The sequence below is a fragment of the Solanum pennellii genome, chromosome 6, assembly GCF_001406875.1.
Source record: "Solanum pennellii chromosome 6, SPENNV200".
Classification (NCBI taxonomy): Eukaryota; Viridiplantae; Streptophyta; class Magnoliopsida; order Solanales; family Solanaceae; genus Solanum; species Solanum pennellii.
In genome coordinates this window covers 49093757-49114311 of record NC_028642.1, presented here as the reverse complement: position 1 = coordinate 49114311, position 20555 = coordinate 49093757, and the positions used below count along the sequence as shown (strand labels likewise).

The window sequence follows — 20555 nt, the reverse complement described above, 5'->3', positions numbered from 1 at the left end:
CTCAGATCCGACTGCATAGTTATATCCATGCATTTTAACATTTAACGTAAGAGCATCAAGAATATTCCTGTCAGATAAAGACAATTGCAAATTAGGTTGAGTATTGAAATATACTGGCCCGTAAGCAACAGTAGATTCAATAGAACCCATAAGCGATTGTCTGAAATCTAAGTTTCTAGCATCTCTTAGAGCTGCTAAAAACGTTTCAGGTAACCCTTTAAGAGTTAAAGGCTTAAAGGCAATTTGCACCATACCGATATGCATCCAGTTATATCTGGATTTGTAAAGGTCAATATCCTTCTTATTTAATAATTGAATAGTTTGTTCATCAGAGTTTAACGCCAGAGACTGTTCTGTAGTTTTAACCACCTGCTTAGTAGATAATTTATCAAACCAGCCATAATCATAAATAAGTCTTGTATCCACTTTAGGGATAGTCCATTTGTTTAACAAATCAAGGTTTTGAGGTATATCTACCTCTTCTAGTCTCGAACTTTTAATAAGATTATCTTCAATATTCATAAGTACAAAGAAATTTCACATCTATGCTTACCATCATTAGATCTATTACATGTTCGTAAAGAATATTTGGCTCTGATACCATAACAGGATCTAAGGGCTGGCGGTAGCAAAATTTAATTACTTATTGATGTAAAATATAAATTAATTTTGTTTCATTTTTTTAAGTATAAAAACCTTAAACTAATCAATTTTTATCATGTAACAACTTTTAAGGGTATTTCAGACATTTTGATTAAAAAAAAGTGTGTACCAGCACTTATTTAACAAACACATCAACAACTTTTTTTTTAACTTTAGCATTTTTATCCAAACACATAACTACTTATTTTAAAAATAAGTTCAGCACTTTCAAAAGTAATTTTTAAAAGCTACTTTTTTTTAAGCCCATCCAAACGGGCTCTTAAAGTGATACAGTTGAGGTGTCTAAGTGAAAGTTGTTGCCAATTTTAGGGGGCCACCGATGGATTAGGCCAAATATTTATGTAGTCATTTGAAATTAAGAGTACTAGGAGAAAAATATCTTATGATTCTCTTAATTTACTAGATAAGTAAAATAAGAAAATATTTTTAATTTACAAGTAGCATAAAATGAAACAGACTAGCTGATTTAGGGCCCGTTTGGATGGGCTTAATAAAAGCAGCTTTAAAAAGTACTTTTGAAAGTGCTGAAACTTATTTTTAAAATAAACAGTTATGTGTTTGGATAAAAGTGCTGAAGTTAAAAAAAAAGTTGTTGATGTGTTTGGCAAATAAGTGCTGATAAACAACTTTTTAAATCAAAATGTCTGAAATACCATTAAAAGCTGTTAACATAATAAAAGTTAATTAATTTATATTTTACAACATAAATAATTATATTTTGCTATCATTCACATATTTCTTTCTCATCACAAATTATTTATAAGAGAAATATAAACTTATTATAGATTTTAAAGATATATAATTTGAATAGATCAAAGAACGATTTAAGATTTATTTTAGTTTCATCCATAGATTATAATAATTGTCTAAAAATATTAAGGGCAAAAATATTAAGGGTTATGGAAGAAAGAGATGTTAGGGTTATGTGGGTAATTTGGAGATTGTATAAAAATATTAAGGGTAAAAAGATAAAAATATGGTCAACTTAAAACAGCTTATAAGCTAAAAAAATAAAAAGCACCCTATCCCAGCTTTTAATTTTTGGCTTAAAATAAGTTTTTTTAACTTAAAATAAGTTATTTTGAGTAGTGTCAAACAGCTAAATAAGTCAAAAACCAGCTTTTTAGCTGAGCCAAACAGGCTCTTAGATTAATATGGAAAGTTAATTGAAGCAAAACTTTCTATTTCCACTTGAAAATGACCCATAAAAGGATGAATATAAAAATAAAGATGAAGACACACACAAAAAGAAAGAAAAAAATGTCTGAACAAAACAACAAGAGCATGTATTTGTCTATTGCACACTTTCAAATATAGATCAAACAAGATGTATACCACATTAATCTAGTTACATAATTAATTCGATAAGTTGTTTTTTTACCACATTAATCACTCGATAAATATTACTTATATGTAAGAGAAAAATTGGAAAAAAGAAGAATCAGTTAATTATCTCCTATTTTTATTAAACGACAAAGATTTTGATGCAACAAAAAGTAATAAGCTCAAGTATATTACTGTGATGGAAACTTACTAATCTAACTTAAACTTCCCATTTCAACTTAATCAATGATCCCATAATTGAAAAAAGTTAAAACGATTTCTTTTTGTTCTTTTCATAAAACAAAATTACAGAAATACAACATCTTCATCTTATATCATTTCCTCATTCTTTACATCAGCGTCGACCCAATACACAACCAGATCGAATAAATTAATCTAATACAGTATAATTACGATAAAATCAAACTGAACGTGTGAAGGATATCGTTCTGATTATCTTCCATGAACTTTTTTAGAAACACAATATTTTTCCATGATTTTAGCCCATGGAAAAGAAAAAAGAAAATTAAGATGAAGAGAAATAAATTAAACTTCAAATTTTATGAGATCTCACCGTTACCACCAAGAGCTATGGCTTCGGCGACGGAGGCTAATTTTTGAAGATTCAATTTGACAACTGTATCAGCAAAAAGACGAGTGTCTTCTTCAGTATTCCCTTCAGGCACATCAACGACGTACGATTCCAAAACAACGGTCCAGATTCTCCCATGGCGTTCGAATCCATGTACACTAGTAACTGACCGGTAATTCTTCAATCTATGTTCACCACCAATTATACTGAAACCGGTGACGTACTTTTCGTCGTCCAATAAATCGAGCCTCTCCGTACTTGTATTCGCCGGTAAACCGGAGATGACGTTGACATCGCGCGTGGCCCCCACGACCATGGAGAAATTCTCTGCGACGGAACAGCTTTTGATGAAGTGCTTGTATATCTGAGGCTTTTCGAAACGACGGACGACGGACCAGACGACGTGAGGCGGCGCGTGGATGCGTTGTGCGAGTAGAGAAGAACATTGGGATGAGTTGACTTGGTAGGAGTGGAAGTCGGTTACACTTGATTTGAGCTCATCGGATTCTTCCGGTGTCAAACCGGGAGGAAGCATGAACTGATGGGTCGGGTTCGGTTCTTCTTCAGCTTCCTGATGAACGTGGGTCGTTGAGTTCTCGGATTGCTCCATCAGACAAAGAGAAGAGGCAAGCAAAATGGGCAAAGAGTAAAGTGTAATTTGCGGTTCAAGTTTTATTCTTATTTCTACTTATTATAATAAGTGAATAATGGAAAAAGAAGCATGAATTCTTTTTGGAATAGATATAAAAAATATTGAACTGTGTGACTAAAACATAAAATAATCTGGGGATTATCAATTTATTTACACAATTATACTGTATTAGTTTTGTTTATTTCAATTTTGTTTTAATATATTTTAATCTAATAGAGTATATAATTTTAAAAAGTAAAAAAAACTTGAATTTTGTGATCTAAATACTTAAATAGATCAAACAATTTCTTTTGACTAAGAATAACACTCAAGATATTTGTTGATTTCGATATCATATTGAATTTTACAATAATCTTATCTAACTTATATTCTTATGATGCGCAATTCGTATGTATTTTGCTTTAGTAGAATGTAAAAGCACCAACTCAAAAAACTTTCAAACATAACTTTCCAAAAATAGAAAGAAAAAATAATACTTGCTACAATACAAATGCAGTAGCAGTTACTAGTAAGTACTCACTCTGATCGGCAATAATTTTTATTGACTTGATACATTCACTAAGAAATTATAAATGGGAAAAGGGTCTGATATATCCCTCAACTTTGTCATTTAGGGTTGATATACCTCCCGTTATAAAAGTGGCTTATATATATCCCTACTTGTAAACAAATGGCTCATATATACCCTTAAACTCTAACGGAAATGAAAAAAATAATAATTTTAATCTAAATTTTTATTATTTTTTTATAAAAAATATAATCCCATATGAGTAAATTTAATCCTCGTCAAACATTTTTTTTTGACTTTTTTTTGTTTCAATGACTAATTTGTAATTATTATTTTGATAATCAAATTTATTTATGTTTCACTAATATTATTGTAAAACTTATTATAGATGACCAAATTTTTTCTTCGAATACGAAATTAAATTACAATACACACAAAAAAAATAGTTTAAATTTTTTTTCTTTAAACTAAGGAATGAAAGAAAAAAACAAAATAAGAATAAGAAACTCAAATAACTATAATAAAAGAAGTCAAAAAATAATTTATGTATGAAAAAAATTAAAATATAGTTTGAACTTTGATAGAAGAATCATATATACCCCTAAATAATTTTTTTTAAAAAAATAGAAGTAACAAATATAAATTTAAAACTAATTTTTTAACTTCCGTTAAATGAAGGGTATATGTGAGCCATTTTGTAATGGCAGGGGTATATGTGAGCCGTTTGTATAACGGTAAGAGCATATATGAGCCACTTTTATAACGAGAGGTATATCAGCTCTAAATGACAAAGTTGAAGGGTATATCAGACCCTTTTTTCCCATTATAAATAGAAGAATGATAATATAATAATATAATATTTTAAAAAATATAATAAAAAAATAATTATAATTAATTATAAGAATAAATTAAAAATTTTATAAAATAAAAATTATTATTGAACATCTATTTTAATATAGTGAATAACCGAGTAAGAAGTAGTGGTAAAATTTAGATAGAACAAAAAATGGAAGTGTAGGGATGCAGGCCAAGTATGTGGGAGGACAGGACAGGTTGGGTGGCTGCCCCGCTAAGTGAAAATTGATTGGTTGAAAGGTCAGCCGCGTTATTAAAATGGCAACTGGCAAGTCAAGACAAATTATTTCCATTTTTCATTTACAAAGTCAATATTGCTTTAATTATATCTCTAATTTTTCTCAATGGTTCGTAATTTGATTTTACTTTTCTTTTGTATCAAATTGAATTATTATAACACATGAATTGAGATGGAGTACTTCTATTTTGGATGTAGCACGCTAGTTATCAAGTCACCTGAGTTTGAGTAATTGATTCTATTCGAGTTTTAATCTATTTAAATTAAATTTAATAAAAATTGAATTTTATCAAATTTAATAAATTATTTCGCAATGCTTATATATTGCATCGTCATATAATTATTAATTACAAATGGATTTAAGATACAATGACTTGAGCCGCAATACATATTGTTAGACACATAAGATAGGTAAAGTCATTATAATTCGGAATAAAATATGATAATATTGGTACATAATGGATATCTATCACTGAATTTAGACTTTGAAAATTGTTTCTAGTTTGACCTTTGAACTGTTAGGTTTAAACTTTCATATTCTATACATTAAATAATCTGGAAGAGTGAGCTTCTTAATAAATAAATTCACAAGATAAGACACCTATAAATCTGTTTCCTTCTAAAAGGGGGATCAATCAAGCTTACGTTATTTTTAGCTTCTACGCATTGCGTGAAAGCCATCTGGAAGAATCACCCACTTCTTTATTATTAAATTTATTTGTGACATAATATATAAATAAGCACTATACTTGGCCTTAGCTAGTGAATAAATACTCCAATTTAAGTATGTATATCTAGTAATCTAGACACTGCAACTTATTTTCACTGATCAGTCAAGTACATGCTCAACAAAAATGATCATCTATACATTTCTGAAATTTATATTTATATGCCACATGACGCACGTGGGATAAGTTGGAACGGTTAGTTGTTACCATGTTATGGTATTTAAATGCGCACTTACAAAGTTGAAGTGCTTACTTATCAACTAAAGTCAGTGTTTGTTTATGTATTATGTCATTATTTATTTTGTTTGCTTTATTATTGTTGTTTATATTGTATTTGTAAGATACTTAGACAAAACTTTGAAGAACTTGGTAAGACACAATGAAGTTTAAGAACATTTTCACAACTAGAAAATTAAAACTAGTGGAGAAACTAGAATCAGAAATAGATTAGAAAAATTATGCAACATATTTTTCTTAAATAAGAATTGTTGTCAGTTTGTGTTTAAAGAATCTTATTGAGTCCAACAAACTTTACAGAAACACGAAGTTACCAAAATTGAATGAATCAGTGAAGAACAAAAATTAATTCACAAATCTAAAATCTGTAACACATACCAGAATCTGGAAAAACAAAAAGAAGATCAAGTCCACTGAATGCACATTGTTTCCTTAAGAAAATTATCTCTCTCTAGTATACGAGGTTTGATTTAGAATATGTCCTCCAAGGATAGAATAATCTCAATCACCAGTGTATTGATACCCAAAATGCTGGTGTCTGCGAGCCACTCAACGGCAATAAAGTACACTTAGAATACTAGATTTAGTAGTAGTAGAAGAAGTCCAGAAATTAGTTCAATTAAAATGAGAGGAAATCTCTCAATTTATAGAAAGTAAATGGTAGTGTGAAAAAAATTCTTATTGTGTCTTACCGAAAAGATTACAAACCTTTGAAAAATTCACAATCTATAGAAAAGATATCACAACTTTTCATAAAAGTTGCAACCTTTCATAAAAGTCACAATTCTTCGTAAAAATTACAACTTCATTTTCCATTTATACCTTTCAAAATCCAACAACTATTAATTTACCTGACAAGACACACATATAAAACTGTTTTATGATGAATCTCATTCTTCAGGATAATGTCTTGCTTAACGTATACGTTGAACATAGTTATATAGGTGTTGTTCAAGTGCATGATGATGTAGGATACTTTCTTCATATTTCAATTATGAATTGGTTCTTCATCCAGGGGTGGATGTAGGGAATAGACTACAAATTTATCTTAACCTAATAGCTTTGATTTAGATCCGTATACGTATTTTAAAAAACTCACTATTTGATACAAATAAAAGTTACGGACTCAGTAAATTAGATGGAATGTAGTAGAATTTCAACCGTGAACTCATAAAGTTCAAATCATGTGTTTCACCTTTGTCTTGATCAGTTCTATTCTGTTATCAGACTTCCAAGAAACATTCACCAGGAACAGTTTTCATACTACTTCATGTTTCCTTGGTCAATAATGCTACATTTTGTCGTTGACTTTTGAGTTGTACACATCATGTCATAAATTTAGTAGCCGACTCTTGAAAAATTTAACATTTCTAAGTAAACAGATCATAAAGCTAAAAAGAGCTTCTAAAGGACTAGAATACTGTTTCTCCCTTTCAAAATATATAAAAGTTAACCGTATAACGAACTCAAGGGAATTCAACATCTATAATATATACATAAAAAGATAGTTTTAACCTTATACCAGATGAACCCGTTTCGCCCCCTAGCTTTGTCCATCATAATAGGTTGGCAGTATAACCTATTATCACTGTGACAATACTTTTTTTTTTAATCTTCTTTACCTCTATTATTGAAGCCAAAAAGAAAAGGAGCAACAACTATATTCAAGAGCACTTGACTATTTTTGACCAAATGTCATGTTTCAATTATTTAGAAATGGGAAGATACAACAACATTTTGAATGAAATTTACCATCTCCTTGATTTTTAATCCATCTGACATAACAATAACAAAAAACAAATAGACACTGAAGATGAAACCAGAGATTGGGAACTATTGTGATAACATATTCCTATTTTGGCTTTGTATGAAAACAGAACTAGGTTCACAAAATTTTCCTTCTTAATCTTGAAACAATGATATTGTAAAAAATTTTGAAAACACAATTGTCCTAAAACATTGGAGCAATTATCCCAAACTAGACCTAGTCATCTCATATGCCAAGAAGCAAGCTGCATTTGCTGGGATGCTACGCGTTATAGCAGGTCCAAACCCCTTGTAAAGGCCTTTGACACCTTCTGAGGCCAAAATCTTTTTAAGAGCATCAAAAGAGCCAGAGTATTTCGGGTTTCTATAATCATCAACTTGAATTACGCTCTTAATAACATCTGTCGGATACACTGCAAACCAGACTGAACCACCAGCCAAGCCTCCAGCTACTATAAGAGAACCCCTTCCTAGCCCAGAAGTATCCATCCCTCCTGCAAAGTACTGCTTTAACGCTTCGTATACACCAAACATAACAGCATTTCCCGGTACTTCTCGTGCCAGGGTGGGGCACATACCCTTGAAGAGACCCCTTACACCTCCTTCTGAACGGAGAACGTGTCTTGCAACATCCATTGGCCCTGTATACTTTATGGCCGCAGAGGCTGATCCTACACTTGCCAATGCGCTATGCGCTTGCAACCTGCACTCACATTTGAGAATCAACAGTTAATTTGCTAAAATAGATGAAACAATACAAATAGTTTTTACAGTAAAAGAGTCCAACTGCCAAACACATGTATACTACACTGGAGGAAAGAAAAGCAGAACGATGAGGTCCGTTCCAACCAGTCAACCTGACGGTAAATACAAAAGGGGCTGAGGAAAATTTACAAACACTTGAAAAGATTCCATTTCAAAGCAGGTATCTTTGCCTCTCCCCTTGTACCAAGAAGCAAGTTTAGAACATAAGGATAACGGACTCATCTATTATAAGTTACTGTATTAGTTTATGGAGCTAGTTTAGATATAAGAAGACATATGCTAATCCCTCTGCACCAAAGTATTTTTGCCATCTATAGTCTTGACTCTTGTCCAAAAAAAGTGAACCTGTTGTACTGGACATACGGAGATTCAGGATGCAGGATTTGAAAACAGGCACAATATTAGGGCTCATGTGAATTCATTACTACTCTTCATTTTCAAAGGTTACTGAGCTTTGACTAACATTTTATAATGTATTATTTTACTATCTTGATATAGGTCAATCGTGACTTATAGTACGTTTAGTTTCTAAATATCCATGTTGTTTTTCTAAATAATTTAATCCAGTTCAATTTAACTTTTAAATCAGTCAAATTAACAACAGTTCCAGACAAATTAAGATAGGGAGAGTATTATATTTCTAAATTGGATGCATTAACGAGCATACCTGCATTTTATGAGTTCAGTCGGGCAGGCAAGAAATGATGCAGCAGTTCCAGCAACAGCCCCACAAAGGATTTGCTGCTTGACAGTAAGAGGAGCTCCCGGTTCAGACCTTAACAAGGCCTCAGTTTGACCTCTAACAGTGAAAAGCAAAGCGTTGAAGGCGGCTACAGTGGCAAGTGGAGCTCCCATGCCTTTGTATAACCCCCTTGGACCTTCAGAGGCCACTGTTTTCCTGACAGCATCTATGGCCCCTGCATACTTAGGAGGTTGCCCTGGAAGTGGAGTAGGCTGGCTTTGGAGCTTGACTTTGATGGTATCAAAAGGGTGCCCAACTATCAATTGTGCTGCTCCTCCAACAGTACCAGCGGTTAAATCCTTCACTATATCCATCTGGAACATTACGAAACAAGACGCAAGAATTAAGGAACAGATTGTATCTCCAAGTGCAGCATTATTGTTTTGATACACAATGGGAGCTAGATGCCATATAACTTTTTTTGAGAAGAGTTATATTGATAAGGAAGGCAAAGTTCTAATTCGATGAAGAATAATGTCACTAGCATAGAAATGAAATCCTCTAATTCACTGTCGATATAAGTAGTACGCCTGTGATTGTTTTGCCAATAACAATCACGAAATATGTAAAAAAAATTCAGAAGCATTACATATCTGAATTAGTTCTGTCTTTCTTACTAATGTTATACTGCTTAATAAACAAAACTATTTCGAAATAATAATACACATTGTTATGCCTATACTATAATGTTTTACCAGACTATTTTTCAACTTCTTTGCTAGTTTCCATATACAAATCGAAATATTGCTGAAGCATGTTTTTCCTCAATGAAACTCTTACCCGATATGCTTCTTTTATAATAGTACCAGGAAGGGTTAAACCTGATACTTTTCAAAACAGTGAATTCTAGTAGTATCAGAGAGCTAATTAAATATTTTTACTTCTTAGGCAGTGATCAAGAATAAGTTTGGCAGACGAGAGGGAATTGCTCGGATGGTAAGCAGCTCTTACTTCCAATCCGAAAGTTTGTGAGTTCGAGTCATCAAGAAAGCAAAAGGGTGGTAGCTCCAGGGGAGGGTAAAAAAAAAGAATAAGTTTGGCAGGGATAGGAATAAACTCTTGAAGTGGATCCAAGATGATCTTTTTGAAGCCAAAAAGTCCGAATAAAACATGTTATGCAGTATTTTAAGCCTCACTTTAAACGGGTTAAAGATTCATTTATGAAGAACAGTCGTCAGAGTTGAATTTTCAAGAGAATACTGAAAACACCTTAAACTTAAAAGTTAATTATTAGTTTATTCTTTAATCGCGTTAAAAAATATTTTTTTAATTGCCTAACTGAACAAAAAAAAAATAATAATAACAATAGTAATAATAATATATTATTATTATTACTACAAATTCGACACATAATAGTTAAACACTGTGAAATCAGCCTGTTAGATTTGAAAGATTTATTTTGTATTGTTTTACAAATTATTTTAATTTATATTTTAGTAAAAAAAGTTTAATTTGTTTTTTTCAAAGTTAATTTTAAAGTGATCAAGAGATTTAATTCGTACCAGCCTTTTAGCACACAAACAACGAGGGGAGACTTTTTTGCAGTGACGGAGAGGGTCCTACGTGTTACACAACATTAAAATCAATTAGCCGTCCTATGCATTATTTGCATACAGGTAATGCAATCCCTAATTCAATTAGTATTTTATTGCTAGCATGCACAAATATAAATAAATAAACTGTATCAAAGGAAAAAAACAAACCTGGAAGAAATAAAATATGCAAGCTAGAACATGTATACGTAACTTCAAAGCTAAGACATGGAATAGAAATATTAATTGATTATTACTATAAATCTACAATATAAAAAAAAAGATTATTTTCTCCGTTCACTTTTACTTGTTACATTTTGAATTGACATGTCCGTTAATAAAATAATTACTAATATATGTATTTTACTAAATTAATTTAATTAAATTATATTTAGTATTAACTCTTAAAAAATAATTTGAAAAAATATATTAAATATCGAATCAATATGAAAAAATATTATTTATTATTTTTCTTAATACGTCAATATAAAATAAAAATAACAGTTCATTTAAGTGGGACGAGTAAAAGTAAACCAAAACAAAATTTTCATGATTTTTTTGTTGACGCCTAATAAAGTTGTTAAGTCTTTAATGGTGGAAATAAAATGGGGGCTGCAGGTGAATAAATGATCAAAATTTAATATGCACCAGCTTCAAAACATGTCACGTTTCTCCAATAATGGGAATTTCAAAAACCGTACTAATGAAAAATCACAAGTAAAACTAATTAATAACACTAATTAATAACATGACTGGTTGTTGTTAGTGAAGACGAATAATAAAAAATTCAAACCCAACTCAACGCAACCAAAAACCTTCGCCTGCAATCTGACTCTGTCTCTTTAGAAACAGAGACTATCGATTTTCTCTTTAACATAGAATGACTAAAAAGCAACCAGATTTGAATTCGATGTTAATTAGTAGCTCAATTGATTGATTTTACAAATTTTTAATCTAATTTATTGATGCGGATCCGACTCCGACCTTTAAAATCTCTTTTCTCCCACCTCCATTCAATAAATTAAACAGAAAAAGAGAAGCGGTGACGGAACAGCGAATGTAGAGACAGTGAATCGTACCTGTAAGAAGATGGAAATGGGAGAGATTGAAGCAGATCTCAAGCAGCACCAAATTAGGCAACGTGAGAGCTCATCTCACATATATAGCCTTTAAATATATATATATAACAGATCATGTAGAGTAGATATAGTTTGAATTCAATTAATTGAGTCTCATATTTAATATCACCACGGACCTACTTTCTTTGATTCCCTTGCGGATTTCAAGGGAAAAAAAAAAAGCTCTACGATCCGAGTCAGATTCTTTATGGGTTGCCTTTTTTGAATAATCCAGTATATTTACGGCTCCGAATTTTATTTTAAAAATCAAACTCTTTTCTTAATTTTGATAATAATTATAGCGATGTAATTGATATAAAACTTGTAGATTGTATCAATTTATCATCATGAGTTACTTCACTAATTACCTGATGTTAAGTCAGAATTTTTTTTGGTAAAAAAGATTAAGAGATAGTATACTACTATAAGAGACAATATAAAAATTATCGTTGATTATATTATAATAGTTGTATAAGTTAATCACGTGTATAGAACGAAATAATTAATTAATTTGTAGCTCTGTTTAACCCACATTCATATCAAACAATTCTAAAAAATTTATCGATTTTTTTTTTTAAAAAAATTGTTCTAGACTTTATAAAAACAAAAAAAACAAAAAAACTGACATGGTGACTCGTACTAAAGTACACTTAATTATGGTATTGAATATATAGTCACATTTCTTCTATTATTAGCATAAATAATATAATTAGTGGATATGATTATTGGCTTATTGCAAAAAAAAAAATTAAAAATAGATATTAAAAATTAAAAGAATGTTAGATGTATAAAAGTATCATTTAAAAGAAAAAAATGACAAAAAAGGAGGGCTTTGTACACAGAAAAAAAAACCTTTTTTAAGAATGGATATGGAAAGATCATTCTGAACTTTAGGTGTTTTGTTTAGATTTTCTTAAATTGTCGATAATTTAATTATTCTTTTATTAGTAAGTTGGATATTTAATAATCTTTATCCCTAGGCATTGATGCGATAAAGAAGTCACGTCTCTTTTAAGAACTCAGTTTCAAAATAATTTTTTTGGATCATTACATATTAAAAAAAGATCCTTTATAAAAATACATATTAAAATGGACACTTCACCCATTTGTGAGTAAACTGGGATAAACAAAATTAATTCTACACATCACAAATTTTTTAAAAATAGTTCATCCATAAATTAGCAAACTATAATAATTTTTACTAGTTTCTCACGAAAAGTCATATCGTATGTAAATTTTAAATATATTGTGAAGTCTATTTGATACGTAACATTGTGAGTTTCTTCAATAATAAAATTTGAAAGATTATTCTAGTTTAGGTATGCTAAGTGCCCGTTTGAATTGACTTATTTTAGGTGTTTTTAAGCCAAAATAGTTTTTAAACAATTTTAAAGTGTCTGTATATTTTAAAAATACTTATAAGCACTTATTTTAAAATTAAAATAATAAAAATAAACCAAAAATCAATCCAAATAGGCCAAATAAACTTGTACATACATGTCACTTCCTCTTGTTATTTGAACAGGCCTCCCCAGTGAGCTGGGCCTGAAATAGATTTGAATTCATCGATCACAGGAAGCGTGTTTGCACTTTTCAATATGGACAAAGCCCAAGCATTTGATCAAATTTAAAGAAGCTCAATGATTTATTTAAAGAACAACTTTCACATATAGCAAATACAAAATTTATATTTGTATATAATAGCAAAGTTTGTATAAATATGCTACATAGAAAACATAAGTATATTTCGCTATAAATATACAAAGAAACCAATTGTATAATTTGCTATACATATACAAAAGAAAGCAGTTGTATACCAATCAATTGTATAATTTGTGTATGTATAAAACGAGAAACAGAGAAAGATAAAAGAAAATTGGACACAGAAATATTTGTATTGTATAATTATAAGTGTATAGGACAAAGATATATGTATTTGCAAGTGTATATACAATTTTCTCTCGCTTTAGACAAACAGAAATGCAATTTATACATTTCGTTTCTGTTTGTATAAACGATAGAGGTGAGGGTGGCGAGTGAGTAGGAGAGCGGCGAGCAAAATCTGGAAGAGGGGAGATAGGGGAACGAAAATATATGTGTATATATACAATTTTTTCTCGCTTTATACAAACAAAAACACATTTTATACACTTGTGTTTGTATAAAAGTGTGAAGGAGCGAGCGAGAGATGGAGCGAGAGAGGGAGAGAGGGGAGCGAGAGTTTGAGGGAGAGAGGTGACTGACAAACAGTTTGCTACACGACACAATTAAATCAAAATGTGGTTATAACATTTAGTTTGATTTATTAGTTTGCCATTATATACAATTTTCCCTTTAAAGAAGCCCAATATTTATTTATGAGGTATTTTTGAAAATATTTATAATAATAAATTTAATTATGCTCCATAACTATAGTTTGCATATTTACAGGTTGTAGCTACAATTTAAGTCGTTCCATTTGTATAATTTGCGGGTGAGTTTTTCTAGTTTGCGCGTACGTTTGTATAATTGAGCTATATTTATATAAGCTAGAAACAACGAATTTATACAAACATAGACATCTGAACTTTAAACAATTATAAAAATTATATTATACAAAATCACATTATACTAAAGTTATACAAACTATATTATACAAATTTTAAATTATACAAACGTGTAAATTATACAAACTCGAAACACTAGCTTATGTAATTATTACTGAATATTGGTCGTGAGTCTGATGACTTATTAACTAGTATATGTTTGCTTAACCATACAATTTTTCCTTATTTTTTGTAAATTTTTTAGGAACCAATTCTCATAGTGTAATGAGCAAATTATATCATATCCCTAGTCTTTTTAATTTACAAAATTCCCTCCAAATTAGTGTTATTCGAAAAATAGCAAATAATCCAGATACATAAATTGTTTCTCTATTATGCTTAAAAAGGAAAAAAATATAAAATTACATAATAAAATCATAAATCACGAAATCACGTTGTTGGCAATGAGAATCAATCTCTGGCAAAGCGTAACAGGTTGAACAATTTAAAATTCAAATTTCTTCTCTCTATTCTTCCAAAATTCATTCAATTTTGATTAAAAAATTTCAAAAAATTGAACTGACTCAACATGAATTGATCTTGTTAAGACATTTAGGAATCTGGAAAAGTGAGGTCAGGTTGTACGTACGATACATAAGTGATGGAATAGTTGTTGGTCAAAATATTGCTTCTGTGAATCTCAAATCATCTATTGCAGTCGAATTGAAGATCGATAAGTTGAGAAAAAGATAAGAAAATCTGATACATCGTAGGAGGTAATTTATCTCCAATGATTATTCGATACGATGTATATTTTTTCAACATATTAATAATCTCTTTTGTATAGTAAATATAATTAAGATTTAAAATATTTTCTTTGTCTCAATTCTCTCTCTCACTATTGCACAGTGCTTACTACAATATTTTTTCCACACTTAACACATTTCATCTCCTTTCCAACAAAAAAAAAGATGCACCATTAATATTTGGCATAATACATAAATATGCTCTTTAACTTGGCTTCGAATTACATTTATGCCCTTCAACTTTGGGTGTGCATTAGTAGACACTTAAACTTGTATAAAGTTGAACAAATCGACACTCATGTCCTACATGTCATTTTTCATCCTACGTGGTGTCTTACGTGTATTTTGCCATGTAGGACTCATGTGTTTATTTATTTGAAAGTTGGATAGTTAAAGTGTCTATTTGTACATTATAAAAGTTGGAGGTCAAAGTTAAAATTTGAAGTTAAATTTAAGGTCTAATATATGTATTATCCCTTGATATTTACTGATGAAGAAGTATTACATGCATGTAATCAATGAGTAGAATAAAAAATAGTAATGTATTGTAAGTAAATAAATGTGATAGATGTTAACATAATTATAAAAAACTAATGACATTACAAAAAAACTAATAACAGTTATATTAGTTATAAAAACTAATAATTACAACTTCTATCATAATTTATACCCACTAATCATATAGACTTAAAGTTTATTTTAATAATAAAATATATATACGCCAATTCAAATGGACAAATACATTTATTCAGCTGCATTTTGAAAACAAAGTAGTGTTAGTACTATTTTTCTTCCAAAAAAAAAAAAAGAAATTAAAAGAGCTCTAATATATAGCAAAATTGACGAAATTTTCTCTTTCTTCAATGCACAAATCACAATCAATTAGAGTGCTGCAACAGTCGTCGTTTGTGTAGGCGGAGATGAGAGGATAAGAGATTATTTCAACATTTTGCAATGATCACTACTACCACCCCCAGCCCATCCTCTTGAACTAGACTTCACTTTAGAGTTCCGTTTTAAAATTTTACTTTCTCCGTTTTAAAAAAGATGACTTAGTTTAATTTAGAACAGAATTTAAGAAAAAAAAATCTTCTTAATTTTGTGATTCTAAATTAAAGTTATATCAAATGTTCCAAAATATCGTTTAATCTTGTTATCTTAAATATGTTACGTGAAAAGTTAAAATTAAATTATTGTCAAAAAAGAAAAAGAGTCATTGTTTTTAAAATAAACTAAAAAGAATTAAAACGGAGAAAGTATAGTTTTTTGAACGTTTCATATTAAAAAAAATTAAAAGGTAAATCAAAATGGATACTTTACTTACAAATTAATGAACTATTTAAATTGTTTATTTTAAAATATTTGAATATTCACTTATTTTTTTAGAAAAAATTAGGAATGATGATATTTAAAGTAAGACGGTTAGATGACGTCCATGACAACATCAGGGAGGTGTGTCTGAGATGGTTTAGACATTGATATCCTAGCGAGGAGGTGTAAGAGGTCATCTATTATGGACGCGGAGAGAGATAGATGTAAATCGAAGAAATACGGGATATGAATGGTTAGATATATAGAACATGATCGTAAATAGGAGAATGTGAAGATCGAGGATCAAAATAAACGATTAATAGGTGAGCTTTATTTAATTTCCCTCATCGATAGTATTACATTTTTACCCTTGTATTATCTTAGTCTTCCATTTTATAGTGTTATCTTTGTTCTCTCCGATCATTTGCTTCATTAGCCATTAACATACTACTTATTGTAGCTTTTGTTCTCTTATCCCTTTATTTTCAGAATGACTTTTTCATTTTTGATATGTTTTACTTGATCATAGCATTAATCAGAAAACATTATTTCTCTATCTTTGTAAGATAAAAGTAAAAATTATGTACATATCATTCTTTTCAAATCTCATTTTTTGAGATTACACCGAATATCTTATTATTGATCGACCGTAAATAGTTTTTTTACCTAACGAAGTTGTTAATTCTGCCACATAGCAGTCACTAGATAACCTTTTTTTTTTTCCCTACTTACAACAGGGATACTGCTACACTCTTCAATTTTACTTTTCCGAATCTTTGTCGATTCTTGTCAGCAGATAAAATCAAATTTCTTGTGGGTTGGCTCTTTTTTTGGGTTTGGCCAATGTTTCTTAAAGCTTTTAAGTTGTAATTGTTTTTTCTTCTACCAAAAGTCTGTCTAAGCCCTTAAAGATGTTGAAGAGGAAAAGTACAATAATGCATGTTGTGGTGTGGACACTGAATTCATTGTTCTGATATATGCAATATAAAGGGGGACCAAATTAAAGCATTTTCTGTCTTCCAAAAAGTACTTAAAAGGCATGCAGGCACTATCATAGTCGATACATCCTTCGCCTTAAATTATTTATCGTATTTCGCTTATTCAAAGTTAAATTATATTAATATTTTAAGATGTATAGTATTTTTCATCATGTCATGTTTACATATTAGAAGAATTGTAACTTATAAGCTTTCGTTTTACCAGGCTTTGAAGGTGAAATTTGAAATGTAAAAATTTGAGTTTTTGATCAAATTTCATGGTCAAACAAATATTTGAAGATATTTCCAAAATCTATAGTCAAACGTTAACTTATATAGAGTGCTTTTAGTACACTTTTACATATATAAGTGCTTTTCGTATGCTTCTACATATATGTATATGTATATATTTTGATTCTAAAATATTCAATTAATTAGTTTTGGAGGAAATTTTCACCTCGTTTATGAGGATGAAACTCAACTTGTAATTAAGCATATGCACGTAACACATCATGATCGAAGCATATATTATGTGCATTCATATGGATCAAGAGTTAATTCTATCTATGGAAACTAAATCCTCCACATTCTAATTAATTGTATAATTATACTATAAAAACAGAAACAGCTTCTCCGTACAAACGATTAGTCTAATTTGCTTTTCATGCTGACATTAAAAGCTAATTTGACTTTGTAGTAAGTGGTACAACATGATGACAAGGAAAAAATGTAATTGTTTCTTTACAAATTGGGAAATTCCTAAAACATAATATTTATTTTGTTTTTCTTTTATCTAGTGTACTCCGTATTCTGATTGGAGCCGGACTAATTTAAATAGCATTTTCTATTAAGAATTTTTTCATATTTCGAATTCAAAAGCGAAACCTTTACTTAAGAAAAGAGCAATCTCGTAGTCCTTATCCAATACATCACATTCTTTGATGATAAATCTTATAATAATTAGCGAATTAAATTTATGCTTGACTGGTATATATTAGACCAAACTCTTTTGATGAATGATCGACATGGACTTTCTTGTTTTAGAATTAAACATGTAAAAGGACAGTCACCACATTTTTGTATAAATTTGTCCATGTAAATTGTCAACTCCTTTTTAAACTAGCATATATAGGTCATTTGCTTCAATTTCATTCTAAATGTATCTCTCAAGGAGGCCAGGACAAAAGCCACCTCTTGTACCCTCAACTTTTACTGTGATATATACCTATAGGTTGAGGTCTATACCTAACCCCGGGCCCCACCGACAAGTGGTTTAATTTTCAAAAAAAAATATCACTTTACATTCCAAGTGATCAGAGTAATCTTCCACATAATAAGGGTTAGTCTAATTAATTAGATCAGAAGTTTTGGGTTACTTATAATATATTGTAATTACTCTACTACTCATCATATCTTTGATTATGTGTATATAACATCCATATATAAAGTTAATCAATATATTGTGTGAAGGAAAATATCAAACATTATTATTAGCTTCCAATTTACTCTAAATTAATTAATATGGTAAAAAATTATCTGTCAAATAAATATGGTACTAGAGCACACTACTAAAAAAATCACTATTTCCATTGAATTTCTCATTGAAAATTGTTCGATAGCTACTTTCACATCTTTTGATTGAATCGGTATAAAAATATGAAAAATTTAGGATTACTTAAGTGAAAATCTGATTTTCATTATGAATTTTCTTCTGTAAGTGTCGTTTGGTGGGAAATGAATGAAAAATCATATTCTTTAGCCCAAATTTTTCACTGATTCGCAATAAAAAAAATCTTTATTTCTAAAGTAACATGTGAAAGTTAGAAGTTTGAGACTCACCGGCCATTATCCACTTTTTAATAAGAAAAAAAAATAGGTGGTAATTGATTCATGAAAAGGCCCATCTTGAGCCTATTTGATGGCAAAGAACAAGATCATCTTTGATACAAGAACTATTCATATTTTGCAAGACATATATAATTAAGTAATTTTTTTTTTATAATAATATAAATATTTAAATGTAATAATCATACACTTTAATATAATACCCAAGCAAGCATCATCTCAATGGTGATTTCACTCTGATCACCTTTTATCAATATGCACATCTATATGTAGTTTAAAAGTGATCTTTACAAGTTGAGGAAAATTGTACTCTTTTCCAATCAATTGCTGCAAATATACAACTTACGTTAAGAAAATAATGTACGTACTATTTGGTAGTTCGATTTAACTCAAAGTGAAATCCAAAGCTTATGATTTATTTTTCTTCTTAAGTTTCCCCCAGTCCAAACTCCAAACAGAGTTATGATAAAAAAAAACATCCTTAAATCATACCTTAATTTAAAATTACAATTTAAAAAATTATTCTTTTTGATAAAAACGAACATCTCCCAAATATTTAAAACTTAATAACTTCTTTCTTATTATTAAAATTTGTCAAAAAATAACGGAATCTATACAAAATATGTACACTTCATACTATTTTCATCAAAAGTTTTTTCTCCATAATTTCACTAATCGTAGGAAAAAGCTTCGAAAATCAAAATTAAAGTTCTCTAAAACCCTCGTTTGCTGAAAAAGGAAGAAATTAGGATGGTGTCGAGGAGACCTCATTTGTTCTTCTTCTCCTTTACCAATTGAATAAAGTTGTTAGCTTAATTTCACACCATCTTCACTTTGTGCAAAGTTAAAACATAGTTAAATCAACAATTTTTTTGGGGCAATTACAATTAAAAGTGATCAAGATTCTAATTTTGATGTTTGACCCTCAAGTTTCATTCTCCATTTTTAGAAGTATAAGGTCTCATTTGTTTCCATTAAGATTAGGAGGTTTCAATCTGAATACACATCTGAATATTAAAATTTGTATTAAGATTCAGATATTTTGATCTAAATACACATCTGAATATTAAGATGTGGTCTATCTCTAAATATAAATACTAAATAATTAATGCGGTTTGTTCTCATATCTGAATGTGCATGTGAAATCAACATTAAATTTATAAAATATCATAAAAAAATTATTTCAACAAAATATATCACTTTTGATTAAAAAAAAAGTTAAAAGTTTTAATAATCATGATTTGGAGTACAATTTTTTTCATTCAAAAATCTTGATAAACAGCAATACACCAACAGTGTTCTTGATACAGTCATACAAGAAAATTATTAATATAAAAAAAAATTAAAAGTAAAGACTTACCAATTCAAGAG

At 29.6% G+C, this 20555-nt stretch overlaps 2 protein-coding genes across 4 annotated transcripts; both read right to left on the bottom strand.

Moving 5' to 3' along the window:
• Positions 1-2244: 2244 nt before the first annotated feature.
• LOC107021489 (abscisic acid receptor PYR1-like) lies at positions 2245-3335 on the bottom strand. The gene has a single exon (XM_015222165.2). It carries the CDS (start codon positions 3186-3188, stop codon positions 2547-2549), a length of 642 nt encoding a protein of 213 aa, XP_015077651.1. The 5' UTR covers positions 3189-3335; the 3' UTR covers positions 2245-2546.
• A 4142-nt stretch (positions 3336-7477) lies between these two features.
• LOC107021331 (mitochondrial carnitine/acylcarnitine carrier-like protein) lies at positions 7478-11894 on the bottom strand. 3 transcript variants are annotated; one of them, XM_015221971.2, is made up of 4 exons: positions 11682-11894; positions 10573-10629; positions 8996-9384; positions 7478-8266 (listed from the first exon to the last, which is right to left on the bottom strand). In XM_015221971.2, exons 3-4 carry the CDS (start codon positions 9382-9384, stop codon positions 7765-7767), a joined length of 891 nt encoding a protein of 296 aa, XP_015077457.1. In that variant the 5' UTR covers positions 10573-10629; positions 11682-11894; the 3' UTR covers positions 7478-7764. The 3 variants fall into 3 exon arrangements, with proteins under 3 accessions (XP_015077457.1, XP_015077456.1, XP_015077458.1); XM_015221970.2 differs by lacking the exon at positions 10573-10629 and having other exon boundaries at positions 11682-11891; XM_015221972.2 differs by lacking the exons at positions 10573-10629; positions 11682-11894 and adding an exon at positions 9851-10160.
• Between the last annotated feature and the right edge of the window lie 8661 nt (positions 11895-20555).

Excerpts from the sequence above, each read along its gene's own strand:
- LOC107021331 (XM_015221971.2), bottom strand. The coding sequence starts at position 9,384 with ATGGATATAGTGAAGGATTTAACCGCTGGTACTGTTGGAGGAGCAGCA. Across the intron at positions 8,267-8,995 it reads ACTGAACTCATAAAATGCAG|GTTGCAAGCGCATAGCGCAT; the intron begins GTATGCTCGTTA and ends ATGTGAGTGCAG.
- LOC107021489 (XM_015222165.2), bottom strand. The coding sequence starts at position 3,188 with ATGGAGCAATCCGAGAACTCAACGACCCACGTTCATCAGGAAGCTGAA.